Genomic DNA, 12381 nt, shown 5'->3' with positions numbered 1-12381 from the left:
TTAAGTTTTATTTTGATAGCAATATTATTGTACATAATCTTCTGTAGGTGCATAGAACGGTGATATATCATCTAGATCCTCATGCAACTAGATCCCCTATAAGTCAATTAGTTCCCCTGTTGACTAAATCCCCTTGGAGTATCTAGTTCTATAAGCGTGAGGGCCATAAGTACAATTCATAAAATTAATATTTTATTATTTTCACATTAATTACAAGGTAGGTAGTTAATAATACTAAAAGCTTATTTAAATTAAATGATATTAAATATATTAAGTAATTGATGGTGATACTAACACTATTAGGTACTAATTTATTTCTAATAGGTACTTCTTATCTTATGAATTAATAGTACCTATTATATTAGTAGGTAATTAGTAGGTATTACCACTATTACCTATATACAATGAAAATATTTATTACTTGTAGGCAGGTATAGGTACACAACAATTGACATTTTTTATTAAATTTTCATCAATAAAAATTCATATTCTGTCGAGAGAAATTTATTATATTAACATTTATTTTACAGGTTTCTACATTATAAATACATTTATTTAATACGTTATAGGTAATAATAAATTACCTTTTATAATTAAATATTATCATTCAAAAGAAAGGCTCCAAAATTTCGTCTTCGGATTCTAAATCTTGTGGAAAATGACCAAATTCAAGAATTTTGTATTGTTTTTTCTGTGACACTGCAAAAGTATGTTTCATATAATATTATATTTTTACGGCCAGAGTAAACTATAATAATAACTATGATTTTCAACTGTAGGTACTATAGTATTTTTTTTCATGTAAGTATTTAATAAATACAATTATTTTAACAGTTTAAGTATTAATTAATAATGGTTGATGAATGATGATTGTGACTATGTTACATAAAATAACATTACTTTTTTAACTTCTAAAAATAATATACTTGCTTAAAATGTTTTGGCTTTCTTTCACAAATCGAATCAATAAACCCAGTGAATAGAATATAAATGTTACGATGGCCATGCAAGTTAAATACATACAAAACGTATCAAATAATAAAAACAAGATATTTTTATCAAAAGGACAATGTTCAGTTCTATTGAATAAACGCAAAATATTATTTAAAAAAAAAAAAACCTTCGTTTAAATTGTTATTACTTTGAGTTGTAAATTTTAACTGTTTTTACCGTAGAATTTTCTGTGGTCGAGACGAAACTGTAGCTGTATTTCTTTGTGTCGTAGTGTTTTGGAGAAAACTATTATTTAATTCCATGCTTAATTGGGTAAAAATTGTGTCTGACAACCATTCAGCTAATCTTTCATGGTTTATTTTTCTTAAGCAATTAGCTATACTGAGAAAATTTTTTTCCTTTCCAGCACTATTATTCCATGTCATTAATAACGATAAACAAGTCTCATCTAAGGGCAAATCTTGTTCTGCAGAGAAAATAAATATATTATTTAAATTATTGAACTAAATTGCGTAGCTAGTTCACAATAAGGTGTTACTGTATTTCATATAAAAAAAATTAAAACTACCTATACAGAATGCTGTTATTTTATGTTTTATCATGGCTATCCTATACTCATCATAACAGAGTAGGTATACCTATATTGACTATATTATAGTACTTATATATTGTATACACTGATTACTGTATAATTAAGTAGAAAATATAGGTTACTATATTTTTAAAATTATAAATAAGAAGTCTGAACTTAATTATAACATATATTATAATACTAGTATTTTGCGTTAATTTTTCTTAATATTTTTAATTCAAGTGTTATTCAGTTGAATGACACTTTATACTTAACAAAAAAAAACGAAAAAAAGATGTATTCACAATATTCATCAATATGTATATGTAGTAGGGACATTTATAAGTTATAAATGTATAAAGTATAAAGTTAATATTTAATATCACAATTGCGTTATCCGCTATAATCATCTCAATTACTGTGATTTATCAACATTAGTAGGTAATTATCAATAGTATCTGTACCTCCTATTGGCTATTTATTCACCATAATAATATATAAAATGTGTATTAATGAAATATGCATAGTATTTTACTATAAAGTTATTATTTTCAATCAAACTTGTACATATTTTTATAATAACTATTTATTTTATATTTTATAATATATTATATTGTATGAATAATTAGTATTCAAAAAAAATTACAAAATTATATACGAGCGACGGTTTGAGGATTGTTTACCAAGTTCTTTGACTGCCGTTAGTTCAAGGCCCTCGGCATACAAATAAGCAGTGAGTTTTACACATTCTTGCGGAGTCAAATGGTTTACTAAATACATAAACATGGACAGGTTGACGTCATGTGTGCAGACGATATTCGACACCAACACTGTGACGAAGACGAGGGTGTTTAATTTGTACATGCGATTTTGTTTTAAAACTGTTTAAACCGAAAAAACATGTATCAACTGTAAATAGTTTACGGTAATCGTATAAAAGTAATACATACTTATGGGAAACAGATACGCATTAATTATTATATCATACGATCGGCAACAACAAATCACAGTTGATATAGTGCGTATTGGTCAATCATATACTCCATAGAAACGGACACATTGTTCATACAGCGCGGTCGTATACATGTATCTATTTATGAACAGTGTATGTATCACATGAATACATATTTGTGTAGAAACACCGGGAACGCAGTTCGTTCTCATGATACCGTTTAAAGTTTTTAACCACTATTTATAGGTATTGAAATATGCAGTACAAATTTTAACAAAAATGACATTTAAGATTTATTTTAGCAAAAAAAAAAGTCACAATAAAATGTATCTAATACGGACTACAGTCGAGTCGAACGACTCGATGGCATACTAAACAATATTTAATAATAATAATAATAATATAACAATAAACAAATTATATACAGTCGTCTCTCCGGACTTGATGTCCAAGTGGATGATTTGAAAGAAATCGTTTTTCATTACAAGTCCGAGAGTTTCGAGTCGACTGCTGATACGCGGCTCTGCTGCAGTCTTCTGGAACGTCTCCCGTCGTAGTGTACCGCGTTTCATTTCTTCTTGCCCGTGTAGTCGGTGCTCGGCACCCCCAGACTGGTCTCGGCCGTCAACGACGGGTAACCCGCGCCGGAACCTAAACCGCTGTCCTGGTCGATCACCCCGTGGTCGTGCAGGTGATGGTGATGGGCGTCGTCGTCGTGGTGATGCACATCGGCGGCACCCGCGTCCCGCTGCTCTTGCAGGAACGAATATTCGTCTTGGAGGGTCTGCTGCTGTGCCACCGCCGCCTCGTTCACTTCGTAGTTGCCGCCGGCCGCTCTGAGAGCCGCCAGCTGCTGTAGATAAGACGACGGCGCCTCTGCCGGGTACGCCGCCTGGTACGACGACGGTCCCTGGTAAGCAGCCGGTGCCTGGTATGAAGTGGGTCCCTGGTACGACGACTGTCCGTGGTAAGCCACCGCCCCGCGATAATGTGGAGCATAAACGTGCGAGTGTTGCAGGTACGACGAGGGCGCCGGATACCTGACGACCGGTACGCGAACCGTCGGAATTCTGGTGGCGTAGTGTACGGCAGTGGCGGCTGGCCTGGGCACCGGGATCACAGGGGCCGGCCGGTACACGGGCACGGGGTACGGTTTGTACACCGTCACCGGGTACGGCTGGGCCACGGGCACGGCGACAGGCTTGATGACGGCCACCGGGTACGGTCGGTTGACGGGCACGGGGTATGGCCGGGGCACTTCGACGGGCACGGGCCGGACGACGGGCACCGGGACGGGGTGTGCGACCGGTACCGGCACCGGTTTGTGGACGACCGTTGTGGCCGTGGGGTACGTGTGCACCACCGACTGGTAGACGACGGGCTGGTGTTTGAATCCGTGCACGGTGGTCTCGTGATGGTTGTAGTAGTGGCCGTGGTAGTGTGCCGGAGCGTATCCGTGGCCGTGGTAGTGTGCCGGGGCCGCGTAACCGTGACCGTGGTAGTGCGCTGGGGCCGCGTAGCCGTAAGTGTGGTAGTGGGTGGACGCGGGGGCGTAGTGGCCGTGATAGCTGGCCGGGCTGTAGTGAGTGTGGTAAGCCGGTGCGTACAGTCCGTGGTACTCGCCGATGCTTCTTCTGTTGGCCTGTGGTGCTTTGTCGGTCGGAGCGCCGTCCTCCGTCGGTTCGCACCTTGTCGAACCGATAACGGTCAACGCGCACACCGCGTAACAGAACACCTGGAAGGACGTTAACGGTTTGTAACACGTGTGTTTCTACCAACAATCCATGCTAAACGACTAATGGCCGTGGACGATTTGAGACAGCGAGAAATATATTTTTTTTAAATTATTATTTTTATGGCGAATGAAACGAGTTTTTAATTTTATTATTTTCACTCGCGTTTACTTTTTAGTTCTTTTCGGTTAAAATATATGTATGTATTTGATAATTGAGAGTTCTCGAAAACTTTCCGATTTCCTAATGTTACCACCCCAAACCCTACAAAATTATTATTGGTGATTGGTGTCCTCTGATAGCTTATGCCTATTTTTATTTATGATATTATGTCAGACGGGCTCGCATCGCACGAGTGAGTTCCGTTAACTACATATTATCTCGTACTTTTTTAATATCTCTGCAAATACGTCCGCGATGTTACCACTGATAGTGTACTGTAATGGTATCTACAATATTACTCGATGTTAGTTTGCATTTGCACTATAATAGTCCATACTTCATACGATTACTATTCGATGATAATATTACTTTTTTTAGAAATATTAAAAAATTCAAATAAGCTCCACAAATTTAATTCAAAATTTTAATCATAAAAGTATTTAAAAAATTTAAAAAAACTAGGCTATGATAAAATATTAAATTCGTTAAAAATAATATTAAAATTACCAAACCGAACAGATCTCTAGATTTAATTATGTGAAAATTATGGCATTGAAAAATCAACATAAAATGAATAAATAATATAAAAATAGAAACATTAAATTATAATAAGCATTATAAAATATTAGCACACTTACCCAACATTTTAAAAATGGTTGTAAATTTAGCACACTATAAGGCGGTACCTATTTAAGAAGCACGCGAAATATTAAATAAAAGTAATCTCGGGACGTACTTGGGAAACTCCATGTCAGACTAGTCGGGATGAATATTATTAATTTGAGTACTTAGTTTAATTTTAAATTTTAAAGTAGAAAATCTGTATATATCGTAAATATATAAAGCTAACCATGAAAATTTCATTTTTAGTATAGTATTAAACAATGAAAATATACTTTTTCAAAATTCTTGAAATTATAAATAATAATGATATTATAATTTATTTTGAAATAAACGAAATTTCAAAAAAAAATAAAGTATTAAAATTGCACGTAGAATGAACGTAAACTTGATCGATAAAACGCAAATACTTTATATAGATATTCTATTATGCATTAATGTATTTATCGTGAATAAATTATGAACTCTTATGTTAATGTTAAAATTAAATGAATTTCAAATAATAATCGAAAACGATATATTTGTGATGTAATTAAAACGTATATTTTGAGTATATCGTGAAATAAAATGTACCTACACAAAAACATCATTAGATTCGACAAACAGAGTGAAATTATTCGTAAAAATTATTAGTTAAAAATTAACTGTTTTTCATGCAATCAATGTATCGAGTCTGTTGTGGTGATGTTCATATACGTATAATATTGTAATATATATCGGATACGCGATGCCGTGCAAACACATGGGGGTATATTTAGTTCAGAAATAAGCTGTGTACCTATGTAAAATATATATATAGCCATATAGGTAATAATATTATAATACTTACCGCAAACGATTTCATGGCTTTGTCTTGATTGATTTTTATCGATGCACTAGCTTGAAGACGAACGAATCGAATGAATGACAGGACAACCGTAGCTTCAGTTTTATACACTCAGGTGTAGTCCAATCGATTGGCTTTCACTGGATTTGATTTTTGGACTGGAAAGTTCGGTGGGTTTGGGTACGGGTCGTGAATAGGAAATGAAGCTCTTAGCAGGAAGAAGAACGAAACGAATCGGAAAAGAAATACGTATATCGTTATGTCACGAGGTCGCGCCGCCATACGAATCGACAATATTGCAGCAAGAATCGGATATTAGATATTGTTATGACAATAATCTAATAATAATAAATAATGCATTGTAAGTGCCAAAATATGTGTTAACTTTATGATTGTCGTATTTTATAGATAATTCACGTATAACTCGATCGAATTGCGTGAAAGTGAAAACGATACACGTCATATGCCTACTATTGTTTTCGTAATATTAAATATCATCTTAACGTACTAGTATATTATATATAATATGTATATATACAGTGACCACTAATCAGTGAAGTATTACGGGAACTGAAACATTTTCCAGTGTTAGTGTTTGAACTTAGAGGGCACATCTACGAGCAACATTTTTTTGCTATTTTTGATTTCTAAACTATTTTTTATAATCTCCTTGAGAGTTAAGATGGTGAAAAGGAATGGAGTATTATTGTATAGTTTCTCGAAAGCATAAAATCTCTAAAAATTAAGCCAGTGTAAATGTATTTACTAGTGATGGGTCGAACTGTTCGAATCTCGAACCAAACCGAACCGAACCTTTAATGTTTGGTTCGATTCGAAATTCTTTGAACTTTGAAAAAAATTCGAACAGAACTATCAAACATATTTTACTGTTATTTTACTATTACTATTACTATTACTCTTTACCAAGGAAGTAATATATTAAAATTAAAAATCAAACAGAGTTATAAATTATGAGGGGCTACATTCTTCATAAAAAATATACTCAGTAAAATAAAAGCATAATGTAGATAATAGTTGAATTATTTATATTTATTTTAAATAAAATATAGCTAAAAAAATGTGTTGTTTTTAACATATAACTCATATTCGTATATTCATGATAAACTAATAAAACAAAATATAAATATAACTAACTCAATTTTTTCATAACTTTTTATTTCTTATGCTATATTTTCTTATATATTGTTAGTAGTACATTTCACTGGTGCTAAATACTGCCATACTGATAATCACTCTTTTGTACACGTAATAATTACGATAATTGTCTTTACTGATTAATTTATACGTTTTTTGTTGACATAGGTATCAATAATTGATTGTTATTTTTATTTTTACAATTTGTTCGAGTAAATTATTTTAATTAACAATAATAATAATGGTACTGCTCTACTATATATTAGTATATTGTAAGTGTTGAGTGTGTCTCATAGGTGTGCTAAATTTGAATTTCATGATATATCATTGTATACGAAAAACGATTCTGAGCGGAAACGGTATATCAGCCTATATCACTAAGCTTATTTCATAATATGCTACAGTATTACAGTTGATTAATATGATTTAACTTGCATTGTTTAAAAACTAAATGTATGATTGAAATTATATTCTAGTTTTATACACGAATTTGAGAGCGATTATTTTAAAGTCCAAAGTAAAATTCGTAAGTCTTTAGAAATTATCAGTATTGAGCTATCTCTTTGAAAGTGCAGATTGGTTTCGATAGTGACCAAAGAATGGGCATAATACAATAAATGTTACAAACATTAATAATTAAGTAAATAAAATAAATTCTTAATTAAAACATAAAATTTTGTGCTGTTCATTACGAATACTTCGATACGTATAATAATCAGTATTTAATGTATTAATTCAATTGAATGGTTATGCATAATATTAAAATTTCTCACTTGTTAATTGTTATCTAACTATTGAGTGTAAACTGTTAATAATAATATAGGTATTGTACCACTGTTTATATAATATTTTATACACGTCCGATTTAGAAAAGTGACAGTTTTTCGGCTTCAACGAAACACTATAAACAAGTTATACCTTTTTTATTTGGAAAATGTATTAAGAATTGAATTTTAAATTTTCGTTATTTACCTTCTTCAAATTTTCCTAAATCCTTTTCGAACATACGGTTACAGTGACTATGAAGATAAAAAAAAAAAAATGACGATAGTATACACGATACACGGATCCAATTATACGAGAGTATATTTTTAAAATACAAAATATTATGTTTATTATGAAATCGTTTAATATAGGCTGCGGTCGAACAGAAATATTCTTGTTATTGGAGGACATGAGAACATATTTTATAATGTATATCAATCGAATGTCCGGCCCTGCTCCAGTTTTCGATGCGTGCGGACTGCGGAGTGTCATCATTATTATTTTTTCATCATTATCAACATTGTTATTATTTTTATTATCATTTATCATTGCACTTTCCTGTATGTTTACTTTTAAAAGACTTACAAGCCGCATAAATAGGTACGTGTCTTTCGATAGACACAAGGACGTCGATTATTTACGTATACAGCACAATACATACAGGTATATTGTTATCGTATAATAAGTACACGCATATATAGAGGTACTAAATCCGAAATCATATCGCTATAGAGTGTCACGTTTTTAATTCGTTTGTTAATTTTTTTTTTTAAATTTTGGATTACCATTGGTTTTCTAATCATGTATATTGCAACCGATAATACAGCATACAGGAACATTAATAATGATAATAATAATAACGACGACGACTTAGTGCAATGGCCGAGCCGTCGGTATTGTAACAATCGTCGTCGGTCGAGCCGTGACCGACAACTATTAAGATATAAATGCTAGATATTAGAGAACTAGCATTAACTACTGTATCCAAATTAATACGGACAGCTGCAGAAGAGTATATGTGATGGCATTGCGCAACAATTTCATCGCCCTTGTGCAGTTTTGAAAGCACATAAATACATCAGATCTAAATCTAGATATCAAAATATCATAATATTTAACATAATACATATATAAATATAAATGATACTCGGGGATTCATTAAGCATATGCCATGTGTAATTAATAATTATAACAACTAATTAGGTTGTTTATTTATATAAATGTTGATGTTTTTTCTACATCTAATAAGTCCTTACACTTTAAGATCATATTTTTAAACACTGCTAATGGAGGAGAGTTCTGCGATGGGTATACAAACTTATTTATTTCATACATGAACGACCTTTATAAGTTATTATCAAACAAATGTTCTGTCGATGTATCTTAAATCTTATTTATTAAAATACTAATTATTATAGGTTCATTGTTGGTACTCAGTAGTGTATACATTGATTACAATAGTGCATGTGTAACGACAATATATTATAATACTACATATGTAGCTCTGTTAGTGACGTACATATAACTACTGCATAAATATATGATGGAGGGGCATATAGTGTGAAACATATAGAAAAAACCTAACCTATTATCTATTATTCATTCAAACGACGTACTTATGTTATTATTTATTAATTTAGGAACGTCGAAAATATATTTACCTGAAGATTTTAGAAAATAGTAATAGGTATTTAAAAAACAATATAAATGCGTTGGCAGTGGTCACAACCCACAAACCTTCGATTTATATTGTATATAGTATAGAACATAATATATTCTAAAATATTTATATATTATATGTTATATAAATATTTTATTACTTATTAGGAGTGTTTATATGTTGTTTCATATGTGTGCATATAAATAAATCATAACTGCTTATTGAAATATCAGCTTTCTGAACATATAATTAGTAATAACATTAAACCTATTTTTTTTAACATTTATAATATATATATACTTGTCTTACATAACAGTAATAATTATTTAATGAAAAAAAAACATTTAAGTGTATGTTAATAAATATTGACGTGTATATTATAAGACATGTATAGGTAATTTGTAAAAAAAAAATCGACCTACGGATAATGAGAAGAATGACCATATTTTAATGATTGGACAGTTTAACACATATTATATGATATGATATCATGTATTATATTGGTACATATAATTGACATAATTGTCTAATATTTCAAGATCTTTCTAAAAATAATATATCTAGCAATGCAAACATTTTGTAATAATTTTAATTTTGTTTTGTCATAGTTATATATAAAACTAAATACATAACACTACTGATAAATAGGTAAATTAGCAATTTATCACATGGTAGATAGACTTTTTCTCAATATATTTTCATAATTTATATTATTCTATATATTATATAGATGAAAAAAAAACAAATTAAACTAATATTATCAAGTAGTCAATCGCTGTACTACATGTAGGTACACTGTACATTAGGTGTCGAGTGTATACATTGTTATTGAGTAGGTTACTGATTTACTGTAATGGATATATTGACTTTATTTTAATTCAGTAATACATAATTATCTACAAAAAATGATTCTGAGAGTAGATGGTCTATCAGTCTACATTACTATACTACGAAGTATATTATAATAGTATAATTTAGTTTACTATTAGTAATTTGGATAATACGGTAGATTTATTTATTTTTTGTCAAAAATTTTATATTATTATTTATTATTAGCGGACTCTGTCTCCTGCTCGTTTTGTTCAACCCTTCCCTAAGGGTCAATATCTATCGTCAGCCTACATTGAGATCCCCGGAAGCTTTGACCTATTAACAGGATCGCCGCACATTGTATCTTGTAGTTTAATGTTTGTAATTTAAACTATTTAAAAATAAAATATGTAGAATATAAAATATACTAAATATTAATAGAGAAATTTTAATAATATGTATAATATTTTAATTATTTGTTCTTGTTATTAATTTTTGAGGTTAATACTGGCTTAATGTAGTGTGCACCCTACACATCATGATGTGAATAGATTTGTTGTATAAATAGACAATAACTTAAATTTATTCTAAATATTTTGAAAAAGCCATTTTTTATAGCAAAATATAATAATAAATATGGAAAAGTTTCAAGTCTTGAAAAATAATATTTTTGAATAACTACAAAATTACTACAATCTTAATTATATTAAAGTATTCATTTTGTTAAAATTTGAACTTTATAATAAATTTTTGTTTGTAAAACTTGACACATCTAGAAAAAAATGACTTTTACTTATAACTTCTCCAAAGTACGAACTACATCCACTTTAAAAATATTATATTAAAGTTGAAGATTTTTACTGTATTTTTAGTGTAAACGCTCTAAAATTTGATGATGGACAGAAAAAATAGCACACGTTATTTTCGACGTAATTTACAGATTACAGCTATTTTTTAAAAATTGATCGCATTTTTATTTACGTAAATTATCCATTTCTATAATAATCGATCCATTAATCCATTATTATAACTTTATAAGTGTTAAAATAATCATATCCAACTGTTGATAATATGTAATTTTGTTCACAATCTTTTAAGTTTGTTTTATTTTTTTTATCATTCATATGTGAAACTTGTATTAACTATACTATATACTAATATATGTATTAATAATATACCTTAAGTATATGAACCTTTATAGTGCATATGTCGTAGCTAGGCCTTATGGAAAATTAGTCGTTTTGCGAAAAGACTAGGCTCTTTTCAATGGGGTAGCCTGTTTGCAAACTACTTATTATTTTTCCAAACAGCCCACTGTTTTTTGAGGTTTATTGCATACAGACTATCAGCAGTAACAGCAGTTAGACTTTTTAAGAATAATCCGTATTTAAAATTTTTAAAATAGCCATTTGAGATGTACTAATGTTGGTAAATACTTAGAATTTAAAATGTATACGATTAATATGTTTTTATAGATACACCATTGATATAGTTTATAAGTTAGAAATTATGTTTTAGTCAATATTCTAAAAGTACCTAATATAAATTAAAACTAGTAATTCTAATACAAATATACAATAGTTAATATTTCTAAAATAATCTCAACTTAACTGATACTCGCCATTGATACATTTTATAAAATAAAAAAAAAGTACTATTATAATATAATATATTATACTATATAACAAGTATCATATTTATTCAGTTTACATGTTATGATAATTCTATTGCTTTTTTCTGTACAAATAATAAATTATCCTTAAAATAAATTAAGTAAACTAGTTATTACTATATGATGATTATATTTTTTAAATGGTCTAACTAATGTTAGTCTGTATGTAATAAGCATGAAAATCAGTAGACCATTTGGAAAAATAATAAGTAGTTCGCAAACAGACTACCCTATTGCAAAGAACATAGTATTTTCCCCAAAAAACTGGGTTTCCATATGACCTATACTATCAAAAAGTGGTAACAAAGCTCATGTCCAAATAGCAATAATTTTGAATTTTGATATTATAGTAAATATCACATAGTAAGTATTACTGTATTACATATGTATTACAAAATATACAAATATGCCGTTCGTTAAATAATGTAAGTTAATAGATACCGTATATTATACGAATATAAATATAATACGCATGCCCGTTGTATATAATAATAACAACG

The 12381-nt window shown here is 30.3% G+C and overlaps 1 protein-coding gene across 1 annotated transcript; it reads right to left on the bottom strand.

The window, feature by feature from the left end:
• Window positions 1-2747: 2747 nt before the first annotated feature.
• On the bottom strand, window positions 2748-5958 carry LOC113561140 (leucine-rich repeat extensin-like protein 2). The gene is made up of 2 exons (XM_026967379.1): window positions 5823-5958; window positions 2748-4212 (listed from the first exon to the last, which is right to left on the bottom strand). Exons 1-2 carry the CDS (start codon window positions 5835-5837, stop codon window positions 3046-3048), a joined length of 1182 nt encoding a protein of 393 aa, XP_026823180.1. The 5' UTR covers window positions 5838-5958; the 3' UTR covers window positions 2748-3045.
• Between the last annotated feature and the right edge of the window lie 6423 nt (window positions 5959-12381).

This window comes from Rhopalosiphum maidis, chromosome 1 (genome assembly GCF_003676215.2).
Source record: "Rhopalosiphum maidis isolate BTI-1 chromosome 1, ASM367621v3, whole genome shotgun sequence".
Classification (NCBI taxonomy): Eukaryota; Metazoa; Arthropoda; class Insecta; order Hemiptera; family Aphididae; genus Rhopalosiphum; species Rhopalosiphum maidis.
The sequence above is the reverse complement of the archived record's forward strand: the minus strand, read 5'-3'. Positions and strand labels throughout refer to the sequence as shown.